The sequence below is a fragment of the Salvelinus fontinalis genome, chromosome 12 (genome assembly GCF_029448725.1).
Source record: "Salvelinus fontinalis isolate EN_2023a chromosome 12, ASM2944872v1, whole genome shotgun sequence".
Lineage (NCBI taxonomy): Eukaryota > Metazoa > Chordata > Actinopteri > Salmoniformes > Salmonidae > Salvelinus > Salvelinus fontinalis.
In genome coordinates this window covers 29095926-29117979 of record NC_074676.1, presented here as the reverse complement: position 1 = coordinate 29117979, position 22054 = coordinate 29095926, and the positions used below count along the sequence as shown (strand labels likewise).

At 41.5% G+C, this 22054-nt stretch overlaps 1 protein-coding gene across 2 annotated transcripts in view; it reads right to left on the bottom strand.

Annotated features, from left to right (window-relative positions):
• LOC129867107 (guanine nucleotide-binding protein G(o) subunit alpha-like) overlaps positions 1-22054 on the bottom strand; it is a 210212-nt gene that overhangs the window by 24909 nt on the left and 163249 nt on the right. For both annotated transcript variants that reach the window (XM_055940284.1, XM_055940283.1), the window contains exon 4: positions 10537-10697. In XM_055940284.1, coding sequence (XP_055796259.1) covers positions 10537-10697 — 161 coding nt within the window. The remainder of the gene's footprint in view (positions 1-10536; positions 10698-22054) is intronic.

The window sequence follows — 22054 nt, the reverse complement described above, 5'->3', positions numbered from 1 at the left end:
CCAGGGGGCGACAATAAGACAACTGGGGTTATAGTCATTACTGCCTATGAATGTTTGATTCTGGCCACATCATCCACATAGGGCTGGGCGATATGGTCAAAATATCATATCACTGAATTTGACGGTATTTTATGTTTTTTATTAATAAAAGTTCTAAATTTGCTTCATGAGTAGTGCGTGACCCTAGCGTGGCAACACATACATTGTAAGTGATTTCAATGGGTCTTTCTCCATTCTGATTGTTATATACTGTTCAATTCAACCCCACAAATATTTCAGCATTTTCAATTCCTGCATTTCCTGCACTCATTTGAGATAATTTTCACTCTGCCACTTAGGGTTGCACAATATCTGCAAACAATCTAGGCCTTATTTTTAACCAAATGTTGACTTGCGATTTAGAGCAAAACACTTGGGTGAACTGTTGGAATCATGGAAATATAATAATTATTTTAATTCTATAGTTAGAATATAATAGTGAGCACTTTGAATACAGTATTGTTTGACATGACAACAAATTAAAATGCCAGGGAGGAGTTATTGTGACAGAGTAGGAACAAAGTGTTGATAATTGAATGTGACATTGAATGTTTACTCTTAGCTACTTCATGTAGCTAACATATTCTTGCTTTGTGTATTCCTCTTTGATTTAGAAGATACTGATGCACAAACAACATGCTGATTTAGGCCTACACCATCACTGGTATCATCAGGCTGTATAGCTAATTAGATTTACTCTGACATTTAGCTAGCTAGCGAATAGCATTAGCGATTAGCATTAGGGGCTAACAGGATTTAGGCCCAACTTGCTAAGAAAAGACAAACTAGCTGTTTGCAGATGCTGCTAAGAAACACAAACAAATAGTGTAATTATAGAACGCTAGTGGATTTATATTAAGAAGCAAAGTAAAAACAGCATCGTTGTCATCAACATTGTTGCATGTGCTGCATTGACCATGCAGATTGAACTCAATTGTTTTGTGGTCAAAGAACAACAAATGTGCTTCTTGAGTGGGAGAGGGCAGGGCTAGGTCTGTGTGAAAAGTGGCATGGAAAGATTAGGAACATTTTCCATCTGGCTAGAAATTAATAAGGAAATTATTTCTCAACAGAGAAAAATGTCCTCATGTATGCTACCTATATCCCCCCAATAGAATCCCCATACTTTAACAATGACAGCTTCTCCATCCTAGAGGGGGAGAGTAAAAATGTCCAAGCTCAGGGACATGAACTAGTCTGTGGCGAACTAAATGCCAGAACTGGACAAGAACCCGACACCCTCAGCACACAGGGGGACAAACACCTACCTGGAGGTGAGAGCATTTCCTCCCGCATATGCCCCTCTAGACAGAACTACGACAACATAACCAAAGAAAACGGGTCACAACTTCTGCAGATCTGTCGGACGCTGGGTATGTACATAGTCAATGGTAGGCTTCGAGGGGACTCCTATGGTAGGTACACCTATAGCTCATCTCTTGGCAGTAGTACTGTAGACTACTTTATCACTGACCTCAACCCAGAGTCTCTTAGAGCGTTCACAGTCAGTCCACTAACACCCCTATCAGATTACAGAAAAATCACACTCTACTTGAACAGAGCTATGCTCAATCATGAGGCATCAAAGCCAAAGGGACTGAATAATATTAAGAAATGCTATAGATGGAAGGAAAATAGGGTGGAAATCTACCAAAAAACAATTAGGCAACAACAAATTAAATTCCTTCTCGACAATTTCCTGGACAAAAGGTTTCACTGTAATAGTGAAGGTGTAAACTTGGCAGTAGAAAACCTAAACAGTATATTTGACCTCTCAGCTTCCCTATCAAATCAAAAAAATTCAAGCAGGCAACCTATGAATTTTAACAACAATGACAAATGGTTTGATGAAGAATGCAAAAACGTAATTAAGAAATTGAGAAACCTATCCAACCAAAAACATAGAGACCCAGAAAACCTGAGCCTTCACATTCACTATGGTGAATCACTAAAACAATATAGAAATACACTACGGAAAAAGAAGGAACAGCACGTCAGAAATCAGTTCACTTCTGGTCAAATTGGAAAACTCGAAACAAACAACAACACAAAGAGTTATCTATCAAAAACGGAGATGTATGGATAAACCACTTATCTAATCTTTTTGGCTCAATAACAAAGAACAAATAATAAAAACATATACATGATCAAATACAAATCTTAGAATCAACTATTAAATACTACCAGAACCTACTGGATTCTCCAATTACATGAACTACAGGACAAAATACAAACCCTCCTACCCATAAAGGTCTGTGGGGTTGATGGTATCCTAAATTAAATTATAAAATATACAGACCACAAATTCCAATTGGCTATACTTAAACTCTTTAACATCATCCTCAGCTCTTGCATCTTCCCCAATATTTGGAACCAAGGACTGATCACCCCAATCCACAAAAGTGGAGACAAATTTGACCTAGTTGGTATGTTGAAGGTTATGTTCCTTTTGATGGCATAGAAGGCCAATCTTGCCTTGTCTCTCAGATCGTTCGCAGCTTTGTGGAAGTCACCTGTGGTGCTGATCTTTAGGCTGAGGTATGTATTATTTTTGTGTGTGCTATAGGGCAACGGTGTCTAGATGGAATTTGTTTTCGTGGTCCTGGCAACTGGACCTTTTTTGGAACACCATTATTTTTGTCTTTCTGAGATTTACTGTCAGGTTCCAGGTCTGACAGAATCTTTGCAGAAGGTCCAGGTGCTGCTGTAGCTCCTCCTTGGTTGGGGACAGAAGCACCAGATCATCAGTAGACATTTGACTTTAGATTCTAGTTGGGTGAGACCGGGTGCTGCAGACTGCTCTAGTGCCATCGCCTTTATTTTGGTTTGTTTGTTTGTCAATTAGGGTGTGCAGGGTGAATACGTGGTCTGTCTTACGGTAATTTGGTAAAAAGCCATCTTGACATTTGATGAGTACATTGTTTTGGTTGAGGAAATGTACGAGTCTACTGTTAATGATAATTCAGAGGAATTCCCCAAGGTTGCTGTTGACGCATATCCCCCGGTAGTTATTTGAGAAACAGATGCTTCACAAGTCCTCAACTGGCAGCTTCAGTAAATAGTACCCACAAAACACCAGTCTCAACGTCATCAGTGAAGAGGCGACTCCGGGATGCATGCCTTTGCTTTTCTTTCAAAAAGAAGGACTTCTAAGTGACCCAAACTTTTGAACTGTAGTGTATGTTTCCCATGTCAATAAAGCCCCTTAAAATGAATTGAGAGCAGAGAGAGAGGACCCAAGAAGCAAAGTAAACTATAAAAATGGACGTTACATATGGCGTATCACATTTAACAAACTAAACATTCAAATACCGGTATAGAAGGTAAAGTAAAAACCCAAACCGGTCCGTGCATCAATACAGGCATATCGTAAAATACAGTATACCGCCCAGCCCTACATCCACATCATATTCACACTAGAGGTCGACCGAATATGATTTTTCAACGCCAATACCGATTATTGGAGGACCAAAAAAGCTGACACCGATTAATCGGACGATTAAAAAAAAAAATGTATTTGTAATAATGACAATTACAGCAATACTGAATGAACACTTATTTTTACTTATTATAATACATCAATTAAATCAATTTAGCCTCAAATAAATAATGAAACCTATTCAATGTGGTTTAAATAATGCAAAAACAAAGTGTTGGAGAAGAAAGTAAAAGTGCAATATGTGCCATTTAATAAAGCTAACGTTTAAGTTCCTTGCTCAGAACATGAGAACATATGAAAGCTGGTGGTTCCTTCAAACATGAGTCTTCAATATTCCCAGGTAAGAAGTTTTAGGTTGTCGTTATTATAGGAATTATGGGACTATTTCTCTCTATACCATTTGTATTTCATATACCTTTGACTATTGGATGTTCTTATAGGCACTTTAGTATTGCCAGTGTAACAGTATAGCTTCCGTCCCTCTCCTCGCCCCTACCTGGGCTCGAACCAGGAACACATCGACAACAGCCACCTTCGAAGCATCGCTACCCATCGCTCCACAAAAGCTGGCGGCCCTTGCGGAGCAAGGGGAACAACTACTCAAAGTCTCAGAGCGAGTGACGTCACCGATTGAAACGCTATTAGCGCGCACCCCGCTAACTAGCTAGCCATTTCACATCGGTTACACCAGCCTAATCTCGGGAGATGTTAGGCTTGAAGTCATAAACAGCTCAATGCTTGAAGCACAGCGAAGAGCTGCTGGCAAAACGCACGAAAGTGCTGTTTGAATGAATGCGTACGAGCCTGCTGCTGCCTACCATTGCTCAGTCAGATTGCTCTATCAAATCATAGACTTAATTATAACATAATAACACACAGAAATACGAGCCTTTGGTCATTAATATGGTCGAATCCGGAAACTATATTTTCAAAAACAAAACGTTTGTTCTTTGAGTGAAATACGGAACCGTTACGTATTTTATCTAACGGGTGGCATCCCTAAGTCTAAATATTGCTGTTACATTGTACAACCTTCAATGTTATCTCATAATTATGTACAATTCTGGAAAATTAATTACGGTCTTTCTTAGGAATAAATGGACTTCACACAGTTTGCAACGAGCCAGGTGGACCAAACTGCTGCATATACCCTGACTGCTTGCACGGAATGCAAGAGAAGTGTCACAATTTCCCTAATTATAAGAAATTCATGTTAGCAGGCAATATTAACTAAATATGCAGGTTTAAAAATATATACTTGTGTATTGATTTTAAAGAAAGGCATTGATATTTATGGTTAGGTTTGGTGCAATGACAGTGCTAAATCATCACTCTTTTGGCAAAGTAGGCTGTGATTCGATGAGAAATTAACAGGCACTACATCGATTATATGCAACGCAAAACATGCTAGATAAACTAGTAATATCATCAACCATGTGTAGTTAACTAGTGATTATGTGAAGATTGATTGTTTTTTATAAGTTTAATGCTAGCTAGCAACTTACCTTGGCTTCTTGCTGCCCTCACGTAACAGGTAGTCAGCCTGCCACGCAGGCTCCTCGTGGAGTGCAATGTAAGGCAGGTGGTTAGAGCGTTGGACTTGTAACCGAAAGGTTGCAAAAACGAATCCCTGAGTTGACAAGGTAAAAATCTGTCGTTCTGCCCCTGAACAAGGCAGTGAACCCACCGTTCCTAGGCCGTCATTGAAAATAAGAATGTGTTCTTAATTGACTTGCCTAGTTAAATAAAGGTGTAAAAAAAAAATCTGATTGTTATGAATACTTGAAATCGGCCCTAATTAATCGGCCATTCCGATTAATCGGTCGACCTCTAATTCACACAGCAATATTATTTACACAGTATATGAACCAGCCCAAACAAAAAGCCAATTTCCCCCCTGGAAGTTCAACTTGTAACCCCAAATCCAATAAACATGATGAGAATATAGGTTAAAGCCTCCAGTGCCTCTTTGAATTTACTGTTTCATTATTCCAAGGGAGCACACTTTTCTCTCTGTATCTCTCCTTTCTGTCCATCACTAATATGTTCTCTCCTTTTCTGTTTTCCTCTCCCAGTTGACCATTCCTCTTATCTGTATTTGCCTTGCCTTTCTCCCCCATTGGGATGTATTGTTTAACATCAAATAGGAGCTGCCAATGCAACTTTCAGCCGGCTGTAAGAGGGGGATTTCCATAAAGGACTGTGAGTGGTCTGTTGCAGTCTAGTCTCATACAGTGTCATAGTCTCAGTACCAGCTACAGCAAGCGCGTTATGAAATTAATTGTGAATCTCTGTTTACTTTGACAGAAAGGGCACAATCCAATGAGGAGTAAGCAGCAGAAAGTGTGTTTATTCCTCTGCCATGACACAATTGACATTTTCTATCCAACTGGATATCAGTGTGCTCTTCAATGAAATACTATCTCTCCAGTGTATTCCAGCCAAACCTCCCTTGAAATATCTACTGGAGTTCATGAAATCAACATCCATATTTTCCACCAGTAACTAATATGATGAATAAAATCTCAAGGGAAGTCTTGGGGATTTGAGGTCTGGTATTTTATGTAGTATGTCACAAAAATGTAGTAGCTCTGTGGCTCTGCAACCCAGTGCTGTTCTATAGAAATTAGGTTCTGTGCTGTTAGGATTAGGCTGAGTCATCTGGGGTCTGTTCAAGTGGTGAGGTGGAGTGCAGAGGGAAGGGGGCTCTCTCTTTGGTATGGGGGACTCATATCTGTCCCTCACTACTTTGGCTCCCTGCCAGTAACATCCTCCCCCTTCCCACACACCATCCCCCCTCTTCCCTCACTCTCCTCCCTCCTCTCCTACCCCTCCTCTTCATAATCCAGTTTGAGTGCTCTGCCTGGCAACACTTCTCAGCAACAAGCCTGCTGTTGGCTGCATCCCTTACATAGCAGATAATTCATGTTGCAGGTTAGGATAATTAGGTTAAAACTTCTTATGGCTGCAATCCCGTTAACGGGATGATATGATAATAACCAGTGAAAGTGCAGGGCGACAAATTCAAACAACAGAAATCTCGTAATTAAAATTCCTCAAACATACATGTATCTTATACCATTTTAAAGGTAATCTTGTTGTTAATCCCACCAAAGTGTCCGATTTCAAATAGGCTTTACAGCGAAAGCACCACAAACGATTATGTTAGGTCACCGCAAAATCACAGAAAAACACAGCTATTTTTCCAGCCAAAGACAGGGTTCACAAAAAGCAGAAATAGAGATAAAATTAATCCCTAACCTTTGATGATCTTCATCAGATGACACTCATAGGACTTCATGTTACACAATACATATATGTTTTGTTCGATTAAGTTCATATTTATATCCAAAAACCTCAGTTTACATTGGCGCCATGTTTAGAATTGCCTCCAAAATATCCGGAGAAATTGCAGAGAACCACGTCAAATAACATAAATACTCATCATAAACTTTGATGAAAGATACATGTTTTACATAGAATTAAAGATACACTTGTTCTTAATGCAACCGCTGTGTCAGATTTCAAAAATCTTTACGGCAAAAGCACAATATTCAATAATCTGAGAAAAGCGTTCAGCCACAAAAGGAAGCCATACAGTTACCCGCCATACAGTTACCCGCCAAATCAATCCAGCAATGCAGTCAACAAAACTCATAAAAAGCATTATAAATCTTCACTTACCTTTGCTGATCTTCGTCGGAATGCACTCCCAGGACTCCCACTTCCAGAAGAAATGTTTGTTTTGTTCGGTAATGTCCATCATTCATGTCCAAGTAGCTACTTTTGTTAGCGCGTTTAGTACACAAATCCAAACGCTCGTGCAGGTCCAGGCGAACGTCGGACGAAAACTTCAAAAAGTTATATTACAGGTCGAATAAACTCGTCAAACTAAGTATAGAAACAATCTTTAGGATGTTGTTATCATAAATATTCAATAACGTTCCTGCTTCTCATTCCCAGTTGCTAATATATGCATATTATTATTAGTATTGGATAGAGAACACTCTGAAGTTTCTAAAACTGTTTGAATGATGTCTGTGAGTATAACAGAACTCATATGGCAGGCAAAACCTGAGAAGAAATCCAAACAGGAAGTGGGAAATCTGAGGTTGGTCGATTTTCAACCCAGCCCCTATTGAATACACAGTGGGATATTGGTTATGTTGCACTTCCTAAGGCTTCCACTAGATGTCAACCATCTTTAGAAACTTGAATGAGGCTGCTACTGTGATGTGGGGCCGGATGAGAGCTCTTTGAGTCAGAGGTCTGGCAGAGAGCCAGGTCCTGGTCACGTGCATTTCACATGATAGCGACCTGCGTTCCATGGCTTCTCTACAGACAATGGAATTCTCCGGTTGGAACGTTATTGAAGATTTATGATAAAAACATCCTAAAGATTGATTCTATACTTAGTTTGAAATGTTTCTACGACCTGTAGTGTAACTTTTTGAACTTTTCATCCGACGTTCGGCAGGACCTGCACGAGGGTTTGGATTTGTGTACTAAACGCCCTAACAAAAGTAGCTACTTGGACATAAATAATGGACAATATCGAACAAATCAAACATTTGTTGTGGAACTAGGATTCCTGAGAGTGCATTCTGATGAAGATCATCAAAGGTAAGGGAATATTTATAATGTTATTTCTGATTTCTGTTGACTCCGACATGGCGGATCATTTATTTTTTTTCTGAGCGCCGTTCTCAGATTATTGCATGGTTTGCTTTTTCCGTAAAGTTTTTTGAAATCTGACACAGCAGTTGCATTAAGGAGAGGTATATCTATAATTCCATGTGTAACAATTGTATTTTCATCAACACTTATGATGAGTATTTCTGTAAAATTGATGTGGCTATGCAAAATCACTGGATGTTTTTGGAACTAGTGAACGTAACGCGCCAATGTTAACTCAGATTTTTTGATATAAATAAGAACTTTATCAAACCAAACATACATTATTGTCTAACATGAAGTCCTATGAGTGTCATCTGATGAAGATCATCAAAGGTTAGTGATGAATTTTATCTCTATTTCTGCTTTTTGTGACTCCTCTCTTTGGCGGGAAAAATGGCAGAATTTTTCTGTGACTTGGTGGTGACCTAACATAATCGTTTGTGGTGCTTTCGCTGTAAAGCCTATTTGAAATCGGACACTTTGGTGGGATTAACAACAAGATTACATTTAAAATGGTATAAGATACATGTATGTTTGAGGAATTTTAATTCTGAGATTTCTGTTGTTTGAATTTGGCACCCTGCACTTTCACTGGCTGTTGTCATATCGATCCTGTTAACGGGATTGTAGCCATAAGAAGTTTAAGAGAAGAACATAGAGAACAGAGATAATTAAGTGTCCTGTGGTACACCACAGTGGCATGGTAGGGCTGGAGGTGGGGGTGAGCCACACATTGTTACAACTTATCTGATGGGCCTCTGGTAAAGTTGATGTGGTAAAACACAGCACTGCTTCAGTGAAGCTGATGGGTGGTGAGCTCTGTAGCACAAAATGGCTGCCATGCATGATTTAGTTGGGAGCTATGATATGCTTGTTCATGGGTATTCTTTCAGTATCAGCTGATTGTTTTAGTTGATAAGATGAACACTGTATTTTTGACTGGGAATCTTCAAATGGGTTATTTTGGTCCCTTGGGGGAGAAGACACACACTACCATATAAATAGCATTCTAATGAATATGCACATTGTGAATAAATGGGTCACAAATGAAGGCCATCCACGTGCCCGTACATCACTGAGGACATATCCAGAGCCATTCAGAGAGAGAGAGACAGAGAAGAAGACTACTGTCATCTGGGCTACCTTCAGACATATACAACTCAATGAGTTATACAACGTTTTCATAAAGCAGACTGGGATAAAACAACCCAATCTAATCTGTACGATAACATAATCATGCCAGACATTGGCATATCAAAGTCTACAATGTGTGTCTTGAGTTCCATGTAAATGTGAAATAAATGTGTTTCATAAAAATGGAATGCAATACTATGGGCTTAAGCCCCCCACCTCCTTTGAGAAGCTGAGCCACTCGCCACAATCATTGTCTCTCTCTCCTGCTCCAGTGTCACTGTGTATCGCTGGTGTTCTCCATACTAGTCCTCATGATGACTTACTGAACCACCACACTCACAAAGACAGCTGCCTTTAAATGTCTGATGTTTTGCACTTACTCAATGCAGCATTCATTGATGATTCAGATTGGGTTAGCTGGGATGGGAAAGGGGGATACCTAGTCAGTTGTACAACTGAATACATTCAACTGAAATGTGTCTTCCGCATTTAACCCTCTGAATCAGAGAGGTGTGGGGGGCTGCCTTAATCAACATCCACGTCGTCGGCGCCTGGGGAACAGTGACTCACAGACAGCACTGCCTTGCTCAGGGGTAGAACAACAGATTTTTACCTTATCTGCTTGGGGATTCAGTCCAGCAACCTTTCGGTTACTGGCCCAACCCAACGCCCCTACCCACCAGGCTACCTGCCGTCCCAGGATAGGGTGGATGAGACGATGGACACACCTGGTGGTTGTTCTCTCTCTCTGCCATTTTCAGAGCTCACTAAAGTGTCATGAGAGGAAGCCCCACAGGCTCCTAAATCAACTACATAATAGCTGATAGCTGATGCTAAATTCTCTCTAGCTCTTTCTCTCTCTCTCTTTCTTTCTCTCCCTCTCTCTCTCATTTTGAGAGTTCACTGAAGTGTCATGAGAGGGATAATATCTCTCTGACTGACACACAACCACACATTGTTTAAGAAAATCCCAAATTATGCTAATTCAAGCTCTCAAGATCTCCCTACAAAACCTACATGATTGTGTGTATGTGCACATATAAATACAAAATAAGTGTTTGATACCAATTCATATTTTTGAATATGACTACAGTCACATGGACATAAATGAATAGAGTGAGTGGATGATGTTTATGTATGTGTGATCCACAAACAGGAGCATCGTTTGAACAGAGTAATGAGAGTTGTATTGATCCTGCAGCACCCGGCCCTCCTGTAAGGGGCGGTAGAGGTAGAGTAGTACTCACTATTGGGCGGAGTCATTGAGCTGGTATTCTCGGGCGCGGCTGAAGCACTCCTGGATGCCGGAGTCGGACCACAGGTGGATCATAGCCCCCAGGAGCTCAGGGGAGTAGGGCTCAGTGTCCTCCATACGACTCACCACGTCACACACCAGCTTAGCATCAGCCTGAGGAGGGAGAGGAACAACAGGTACATTACAGCACCTACAGTACAACCTATACACACAAGTCTGTAACAGTACAACCTATACACACAAGCCTGTAGAGAGGAAAACCTCAGCCCGTAGAGAGGAAAAGGCAAAGCACTCACATTAAGTATTCATACCACAGAATAAAACCAGAGAGGTATTTCCTGTGCAGAGATAAAAATACTCCTAAAATTACAGTGTAAATAGAAAATAGATACAGTCAGAAGATTACATACACCTTAGCCAAATACATTTAAACTCAGTTTTTCACAATTCCTGACATTTAATCCCAGTAAAATATTCCCTGTCTTAGGTCAGTTTGGATCACCACTTTATTTTAAGAATATGAAATGTCAGAATAATAGTACAGAGAATGATTTATTTCAGCTTTTATTTCTTTCATCACATTCCCAGTGGATCAGAAGTTTACATACACTCAATTAGTATTTTGTAGCATTTCCTTTAAATTGTTTAACTTGGGTCAAACGTTTCGGGTAGCCTTCCACAAGCTTCCCACAATAAATTGGGTGAATTTTGGCCCATTCCTGACAGAGCTGGTGTAACAGTCAGGTTTGTAGGTCTCCTTGCTCACACACGCTTTTTCAGATCTGCCCAAACATTTTCTATAGGATTGAGGTCAGGGCTTTGTGATGGCCACTCCAATACCTTGACTCTGTTGTCCTTAACTTCTTATGACTGCAGGGGCAGTATTGAGAAGCTTGGATGAAAGGTGCACAGAGGTGCCCAGAGTAAACGGCCTGCTCCTCAGTCATAGTTGCTAATATTTGCATATTATTATTAGTATTGGATAGAAAACACTCTGAAGTTTCTAAAACTGTTTGAATTATGTCTGTGAGTATAACAGAACTCATATGGCAGACAAAAACCTGAGAAGTTCCACTTCCTGTTTGGATTTTTTCTGCGGGTGGCAGATTATCAACCAAGCTCTCATTGAAATTACAGCGAGATATGGATGAGTTTTCACTTCCTACGGCTTCCACTAGATGTCAACAGTCAATAGAACTTTGTCTGATGACTCTAATGTGAAGGGGGGCCGAAGGAGACAGGAATTAGTCACCACTGCCACGAGCTGACCATGCTTTGACTACGCTCGTTCACGTGATAGGCAGCTCCGTTCCATCGCTCAACTGAAGTCAATCTAATTCTCCGGTTGGAACGTTATTCAAGATGTATGTTAACAACATTCTAAAGATTGATTCAGTACATCGTTTGACATGTTTCTACTGACTGTTATGGAACTTTTGGACATTTCGTCACGTTATAGTGGACGCGCTTTGTGACTTTGGAATTGTTTACCAAACGCGCTAACCAAAGTAGCTAATTGGACATAAATAACGGACATTATCAAACAAATCAAGCATTTATTGTGGACCTGGGATTCCTAGGACTGCATTCTGATGAAGTTCATCAAAGGTAAGGAAACATTTATCATGTATTTTCTGGTTTCTGTTGATTCCAACATGGCGGCTAATTTGGCTATTGTTCTGAGCGCCTTCTCAGATTATTGCATGGTCTGCTTTTTCTGTATTTAAAAAAAAAATCTGACACAGCGGTTGCATTAAGGAGAGGTATATCTATAATTCCATGTGTATAACTTGTATTATCATCTACATTTATGATGAGTATTTCTGTTGAAACGATGTGGCTATGCAAAATCACTTGATGTTTTTGGAACTAGTGAATGTAACGCGCCAATGTAAACTCAGATCTTTTTATATAAATATGAACTTTATCAAACAAAACATGCATGTATTGGTTAACATGAAGTCCTATGAGTGTCATCTGATGAAGATCATCAAAGGTTATTGATTAATTTTATCTCCATTTCTGCTTTTTTTATCTCCATTTCTGCTTTTTTTCTGATTATTGTGGTTTGGTGGTGACCTAACAATCGTTTGTAGTGCTTTCGCTGTAAAGCATATTTGAAATCGGACACTTTGGTGCGATTAACAATAAGATTACCTTTAAAATGATATAAGACACATGTATGTTTGAGGAATTTGAATTATGAGATTTCTGTTGTTTGAATTTGGCGCCCTGCACTTTCACTGGTTGTTGTCATATCGATCCTGTTAGCGGGATTGCAGCCATAAGAAGTTTAAGCCATTTTGCCACACCTTTGGAAGTCATTGTTCATTTGGAAGATCCATTTGCAACCAAGACTGATGTCTTGAGATGTTGCTTCAATACAGTGGGGCAAAAACGTATTTAGTCAGCCACCAATTGTGCAAGTTCTCCCACTTAAAAAGATGAGAGAGGCCTGTAATTTTCATCATAGGTACACTTCAACTATGACAGACAAAATGAGAAAATAAATCCAGAAAATCACATTGTAGGATTTTTTATGAATTTATTTGCAAATTATGGTGGAAAATAAGTATTTGGTCACCTACAAACAAGCAAGATATCTGGCTCTCACAGACCTGTAACTTCTTCTTTAAGAGGCTCCTCTGTCCTCCACTCGTTACCTGTATTAATGGCACCTGTTTGAACTTGTTATCAGTATAAAAGACACCTGTCCACAACCTCAAACAGTCACACTCCAAACTCCACTATGGCCAAGACCAAAGATCTGTCAAAGGACACCAGAAACAAAATTGTAGACCTGCACCAGGCTGGGAAGACTGAATCTGCAATAGGTAAGCAGCTTGGTTTGAAGAAATCAACTGTGGGAGCAATTATTAGGAAATGGAAGACATACAAGACCACTGATAATCTCCCTCGATCTGGGGCTCCACGCAAGATCTCACCCCGTGGGGTCAAAATGATCACAAGAACGGTGAGCAAAAATCCCAGAACCACACGGGGGGACCTAGTGGATGACCTGGAGAGTGCTGGGACCAAAGTAACAAAGCCTACCATCAGTAACACACTACGCCGCCAGGGACTCAAATCCTGCAGTGCCAGATGTGTCCCCCTGCTTAAGCCAGTACATGTCCAGGCCCGTCTGAAGTTTGTAGAGAGCATTTGGATGATCCAGAAGAAGATTGGGAGAATGTCAGATGAAACCAAAATATAACTTTTTGGTAAAAACTCAACTCGTCGTTTTTGGAGGACAAAGAATGCTGAGTTGCATTCAAAGAACACCATACCTACTGTGAAGCATGGGGGTGGAAACATCATGCTTTGGGGCTGTTTTTCTGCAAAGGGACCAGGACGACTGATCCGTGTAAAGGAAAGAATGAATGGGGCCATGTATCGTGACATTTTGAGTGAAAACCTCCTTCCATCAGCAAGGGCATTGAAGATGAAATGTGGCTGGGTCTTTCAGCATGACAATGATCCCAAACACACCGCCTGGGCAACGAAGGAGTGGCTTCGTAAGAAGCATTTCAAGGTCCTGGAGTGGCCTAGCCAGTCTCCAGATCTCAACCCCATAGAAAATCTTTGGAGGGAGTTGAAAGTCCGTGTTGCCCAGCAACAGACCCAAAACATCACTGCTCTAGAGGATATCTGCATAGAGGAATGGGCCAAAATACCAGCAACAGTGTGTGAAAATCTTGTGAAGACTTACAGAAAACGTTTGACCTCTGTCATTGCCAACAAAGGGTATATAACAAAGTATTAAGATAAACTTTTGTTATTGACCAAATACTTATTTTCCACCATAATTAGCAAATAAATTCATTAAAAATCCTACAATGTGATTTTCTGGAATTTCTTTCCTCATTTTGTCTGTCATAGTTGAAGTGTACCTATGATGAAAGTTACAGGCCTCTCTCATCTTTTTAAGTGGGAGAACTTGCACAATTGGTGGCTGACTAAATACTTTTTTGCCCTACTGTATATCCACATAATTTTCCTCCCTCATGATGCCATCTATTTTGTGAAGTGCACCAGTCCCTCTTGCAGCAAAGCACCCACACAACATGACGCTGCCACCCCCGTTCTTCACGGTTGGGATGGTGTTCTTTGGCTTGCAAGCCTCCCCCTTTTTCCTCCAAACATAACGATTGTCATTATGGCCAAACAGTTCTATGTTTGTTTCATCAGACCAGAGGACATTTCTCCAAAAAGTACAATCTTTGTCTCCATGTGCAGTTGCAAACCGTAGTCTGGCTTTTTTATGGCGGTTTTGGAGCAGTGGCTTCTTCCTTGCTGAGCGGCCTTTCAGGTCATGTCGATATAGGACTGTTTTACAATGGACATAGATACTTTTGTACGTGTTTCCTCCAGCATCTTCACAAGGTACTTTGCTGTTGTTCTGGCATTGATTTGCACTTTTCGCACCAAAGTACGTTCATCTCTAGGAGACAGAACACGTCTCCTTCCTGAGCAGTATGATGGCTGCGTGGTCCCATGGTGTTTATACTTGCGTACTATTGTTTGTACAGATGAACGTGGTACCTTCAGGCATTTGGAAATTGCTCCCAAGGATGAACCAGACTTGTGGAGGTCTACAATTATTTTTCTGAGGTCTTGGCTGATTTCTTTTGATTATCCCATGATGTCAAGCAAAGAGGCACTGAGTTTGAAGGTAGGCCTTGAAATACATCCACAGGTACACCTCCAATTGACTCAAATTATGTCAATTAGGCTATCAGAAGTTTCTAAAGCCATGACATAATTTTCTGGAATTTTCCAAGCTGTTTAAAGGCACAGTCAACTTAGCGTATGTAAACTTCTGACCCACTGGAATTGTGATACAGTGAATTATAAGTGAAATATTCTGTCTGTAAACAATTGTTGGAATCACTTGTGTCATGCACAAAGTAGATGTACTAACCGACTTGCTAAAACTATAGTTTGTTAAGTGGAGTAGTTGAAAAACAAGTTTTAATGACTCCAAACTAAGTGTATGTAAACTTCCGACTTCAACTGTACATCCAATCTAGGCGCTGAAATTAAATAACTGTTTTCATTCCACTAGTGTCAACAAATGCAAGGGTCACAGTAGAGGGGCATCCTGGAAGGAGTGACCAAACACTAGTCACGATGCCCCGACCTGCACACTGGTTCTGGGAAAGAGTGTGTTAGCCCTTATTGCCGACCCTCCACTGCCTGGCCAGAGAGGCCTGCAACAGTAACTCAGTGACAGGCTGGGCATCCTGTGTGTGTGTGTGTGTGTGTGTGTGTATGTGTGTGTGTGTGTGTGTGTGTGTGTGTGTGTGTGTGTGTGTGTGTGTGTGTGCGCGCGCCCCACTACTCTGCCTCTCTCCTCTGCAGCTGCTAATCCCACCCGCTTCCTGTGGGCTCAGACCCCTAGTCCACACTAAAACCGGACACACACACACACACACACACGCACGCACGCACGCACGCACGCACGCACACACACACACACACACACACACACACACACACACACACACACACACACACACACACACACACACACACACACACACACACACACACACACACACACACACATACACACATACACACACACACACAGTCTTGTACAGCTAACCTTGTGGGGACATACAATTCCGTCCCATTCAAAATCCTATTTTCCCTAACCCATAACCCTAAACCTAACCCTAACCCTAACCCTAATCCGTACTCTTACCCTAACCCTAACCCTAACCTTAACCCTAACCCGAACCCAAAAACCTAAACTTTATCCTAACCCTAAACCTAACCCTAGCTCCTAACCCTAACAATACAACTAACCCTAGCTCCTGACCTTAATATTTAACTTAATTCTAACCCTAACACTAATTCTAACCTTAACCCTAAACCCCCTAGAAATAGCATTTGACCTTGTGGGGACTAACAAAATGTCCCCAGCTGGTCAACTTTTTGTTCGTTTACTATTCTTGTAGGGACTTCTGGTCCCCACGAGAATCGTTAAACATGTCCGCACACACACACACACACACACACACACACACACACACACACACACACACACACACACACACACACACACACACACACACACACACACACACACACACACACACACACACACACACAGACAGATATAAAGGACACATGAAAAAAATAAAATAAATAGAGACACTGAGACAGTGGTCTTCTGTAGCTTAGATGGTAGCGCATGGCGTTTGCTATACCAGGATAGTGGGGTCAATTCCTGGGACCACCCATACTTAAAAAGTGTCTGCTAAACGGCATAAACAATATATACAGTGAGAGGGTCACCACGACAATAGAGTGCAGCTGTAATCTCTGTTCCTCTCTGAGGACAGAGTGAGAGAAGGCTGGAGGAGGGCAGACACTTGTTCCTCAAAGGCTTGAGATCAGAACCCAGTGGTTTCTCTGTAGTGAGTATTGGGGTGTGATAACATGGGAGTGTAGGGAGTCATTGACCTGTATGCCCTCTCTGAGTGACTATGTGCAGTTGACACAAACCATAGTACTTGACTAACAGGCTCTAGTCTGTCCTGTGACATGCTCTACTCCAGCCTGTCTGCCACTCACAGCACCAATCAGGAGCGTAGTTACCAACAGAGCAAAGGTCATGGGGCATCACTAAGAAAAAAAGAAATCCCTTCTCAGCTTCTGTTTCACCACCTGCTCCTGCTCTGAAGCTGATCAATACCCAGTCATTGATAATGATCTACACACTGGATACACATGTTGTGTGCACACACACCCACCTTCTAGCTGCAATCTCCTCTATAATGGTAGAGGATGAGGCAAGAGGATGTTACAGAAAAAAAAGATGGGAAAAATGGCTCTTTCTCTCTTTTTCACTTCCTCTAATCTCCTCACTTGCTCAACACTTCCCCTCCTTACGTCATTTCACCAATGTCCTTCAGTCTTCTTTATGTAGCATCGATCCAAAATTACACTCAAACACAAAGCCATGCAGTGTCTGCAGCCAAGGCACTGAAAAGAGTGTTTTGTTCCTTAAAGCAGGAGAGCCAGACAGCTTAGCTATGACAAAGCCCAGCGTTTTAGGGTCAGACTCCCTCAGCAGTCCTAACCTGGGGGAGAGAGGCTAGGCCAGCCAACTGAGCAGGGAGAGGGAGAAACACTTAAACCCAAATCAGCACAAAAACAAGCGTGAGAAATGGAAGATAGAGTGTTGATAGGAGAGAGAGAACTGAGAATAAGGTTGGAATCTGTGATCTCTGTAGATTCTCTATGCTATACAGTGTTATCCCTGGTGGGAGAGAGACTGCATTGTTCACATCAGCATGAGAGCCCTGGAGACATCTGGAGCCCAGCACAGGAGAAGTGACAGGAACTGCTATCACCATTAAAGTCTGACACTCAAATACCTCTCACTGTGAGATGAACTGAGACTAAGAAACCAAGAAGCTGCTGTTGTAGCTTAAATGATTATACAACCTGTATTACCTATATTACCATATTACCTGTTCCAAGATGGCTGCTCAAATACAGCTTGCCAATACAACATATTCAGGACGTGTCTGAGAGCATCAAAACTGTGATGTATCATGGGTAAATTGTGACTGACTGATCGACAAATAATATTGAGGAGTTATTTATGATGCAAGGTGATTTGACTCACCTTTAAAGTTGACTGCAATGTCGAAAGCGCCCAGTCTTTCGACAGATCAACATGGTGATTGATGACAGAGTTGGGCAAAATGTTTGTGATTGGACAGGGGAGAGTCTCTCTCCTCCTTCCTAGTAAGCCTAACCTTTAAGTACAGGCCCTGTGAACTCAGTTGGATGGAACTCTGTAGGTCGCACCTCTTCCACTATAGACGGTTTCAACAGTCAAAACAAAAACAAACCCCCCATGGCTTGAGAGGAACCAACTGCACTGACCCCTGACTGACATCAGCCTGAGTGGGCATTTATCCACATTCCTTACTCCCCCCCAATCCTAAATGGATGTTTTCCAAAGTGAAAATAAGAAACGTGGATAGCCCAATACAGGGAAAGGCTGATAGCACCTTCATGCATAAACCTCATCCCACCTTTGCAGCATGGAAAACCTAGGGAACGTGAAATGTAAAATTCTGGACTGTGAACTGTGGCGCATTATAAACTCCATGTGCCCAGTCTAGTCAAGATAGCCTCCATTGATTTAGTGTTAAGCAGTGGAGGCTGCTGAGGGGAGAACGGCTCATAATAAAGCTGGAATGGAGTGGTATCAAACACAAACACGTGGTTTCCATGTTGTTAATACCATTCCATTGACTCCATTCTAGCCATTATTATGAGCCGTCCTCCCCTCAGCAGCCTCCACTGGTGTTGAGGCAACGACAGAGGCGAACTTTCCTTCCTAATTAGGGCAGGGCCATCAGAGACGATCTACTTACTGCTGAGATACTGTATATATGGTCCCTGGTCCCTTCCTGAGCCTGGCTGCTACCTGCACCCTGCCTGCCTCCTGGTCCTGTGTGGGCCCACATCAAACAGGTGCCTCCCTGCTTACCCTTCTCACCCAGCAGCACCACACCCCAGCACCAGCACAGATTAGGATTAAAACAAGGCCGCAAAGTGCCTGTTTATTAGTATTATGATAATCCTTTCTCAGACAATGTCATTACGATGCCTCGTGTCCTACTGTACTCCCATTCTTAGCTACTGCTATCTTGTTATCTTCAAAAATAAACCTTTTGATCACAGCTAAAAACAGAGGATTAGAATAGGGATGGGGATAAAGGGGTGCAAGTAAAATATAGTTCAGGATATTTTTAGGCAACATGCAATACTTTACTAGCCTGGTCCCAGATCTGTTATGTTTGGCATAACAAGGACCATACTGTAGGACTTGGCTATACAGCACAAAGAGATCTGGGATCAGGCTAGTAGGCTAGTACTTTACCCCTGGGTTACATAACTTCCTGTTCCACTGTAACAGTATGTGTGGTGGGTGAGCTGAACAGCACTCCATTCCATTGATGATCCTGAGAGGATGTACAGTAATTATGGATGTGATGACTGTGTGTGTGTATTTGTGCATGGACATGGATCACTGGCCCTCATGGCCCTACACAAGGTACAATACAGGGAGATACTGTGGCAGCCGCCTGCACTGAGCTCCTCAGAGAAGAGATGCTACTCTGATTACAGCAGAACCACAGCAGAGGCTGTTAAAACCCCTGGAGCCTCCATTATTGGCCTGTTTCAGATAAGGAAAATATTGATCACTTCAGTTTACGTCTCTCTCTTTACCACATGTTGTGTCCTATACTGTACAGTAACTATACAAACAGATGATTAGTCTGTGGACAAACCGTCATGACACATTACAATTACAATTAGACAATGGGCTAATCAGAGCCAGAGAGATAGAGGGGTCAGCTATGGGCCATAGACGGGCTGGGAGCCTCTAAACCTAGAACATGCAGGAAACAGACAGACACATACACTTGGCAGCTCAAATGGCTGCTTCCTCTGCCTCTCCCAGGAGAGACTAGTGGCCTGATTCAATTTCCTGAGACCAAGCTCTGATACTACTGTTATTTACATAAACCGCTATATACTCTCCTTTCTCTTTCTCTGTCTTTTTCCTTTATTCCCCTCTCTGTGCTTGTGAATAGGGCCCCACAGCTGAAGTGTGAGGCCAGTGAATGAATGTCTTTATGTGAGCAGCACACGCAGTTGAATTAGCCTTGGAGGAAAAGGTCAAAGATCAATGCTCAACAGCATTAGTTGTCCTGGGGCACAAAATGGGCATTCTTCAGGAAGGTCAATGCAGAGCTCCATATGAAAACAAAACTGCATTCGGTATCAACATCTATGATAATAATCCTGGCCACACATAACTGTAGAGCATAATCCAGCAGAGAAGAACGTAGATGAAGGTAAACCAGCACGAAGCCAGAGAAAGGCCACTCTGATCAATAGCTCTGAGTGGAAATCCTATAGCCAGCATATTCAATAGAAAAGAACACAGTACATTAGAATATGGGTCATTCCATGTCATTTCAGCAAGCCATGACACCCACCATCTCAGATTGTTCTGAAATAGTTTCTGTAGTTAGAAACAGATAAGATTAGCATCCCTGCAACATTATTTTGTTGAAAAATAATTTGATCTCTGAGAAATTAAGCTAATTGATTGCACCCAAATTGGCAATTTTAATTTATAGGATTCGTATAATATTCAATAAATATATTCCCTAACTTTTGATTTGGATCAAAGTTTTTTTCTAACAATGAGTAAGACGAGGAATCCAAAGAAATGGTCAAAAGTCCCCCACGGACTGATGAACCCATATACAGATATGCATCTGTTGGTCACAGTAGGGGCGTGGAAGACCAGTCAGTATCAGAAAACCAGTCAGTATCTGGTGTGACCACCATTTATCATGCTGAAACATGAGGTGATGGCGGTGGATGAATGGCACGACAATGGGCCTCAGGATCTCATCACGGTATATCTGTGCATTCAAACTGCCATCGATAAAATGCAATTGTGTTCGTTGTTCGTAGCTTATGCCTGCCCATACCATAACCCCACTGCCACCATGGAACACTCTGTTCACAATGTTGACGTCAGCCAACCACACACTCACACACGACGCCATACACGCAATCAGCATGTCAATTGCACGCTCCCATAAAACTTGAAACATGTGGCATTGTGTTGTGTGACAAAACTGCATATTTTAGAGTGGCCTTCTATTGTCTCCAGCACAAGGTGCACTTGTGTAATGATCATGCTGTTTAATCAGCTTCTTGATATGCCACACCTGTCAAGTGGATGGATTATCTTGGAAAATATAAATGCTCACTAACAGGGATGTAAACAGATTTGCACAAAGAAATGTAGGGAAATACGCTTTTTGTGCATATGGAACATTTCTGGGATCTTTTATTTCAGCACATGAAACATGGTATCCTAAATAATTTTCCAACCGTTTTTTTTCGGAACAGAACCATCAATGTTTTTGTTCCGTTCCACTGTTCCGACCAGCCAAATAAAGTTCTGATCCGGTTCGATCCCCCAAAAAGTACATTTTGCTTGACATTAAATGACTACACCAATCAGTGCGGATAGAGTAGCTTTCTATGGAGCAGGCAAGCTATAGTTGTTTACATGCATTGGACAGACAGAAGTGTAGGGTGCAAGATGCGACTGAAATTGTGTGGGTGGGGAGAGAGTGAGAGAAAGTGGAGGAGGTGGCTTTTCTTGAAGCGCTGGGCATCTTGTTATGACAAGCATTATCTGAATTAAAACCACATAATTATACCTACGGAGGAGCGGCATCTATGAAGGAACTTTGAATGTCTTTGAACTTCGGAGAGTTGGCTTAACGTTGGATCAGAGCTAGCTAGCTAACAAGCTTGTGTGTGCAGAGTGGCACCAGAATTGAAATATAAACACTTCTTACCTTTTTGTAGTTAATAAACCCAATATGAAAAGTGATAACCATAGTATCCTTAACTAGTTAATCCATTCTTCTCTAATTAAATCT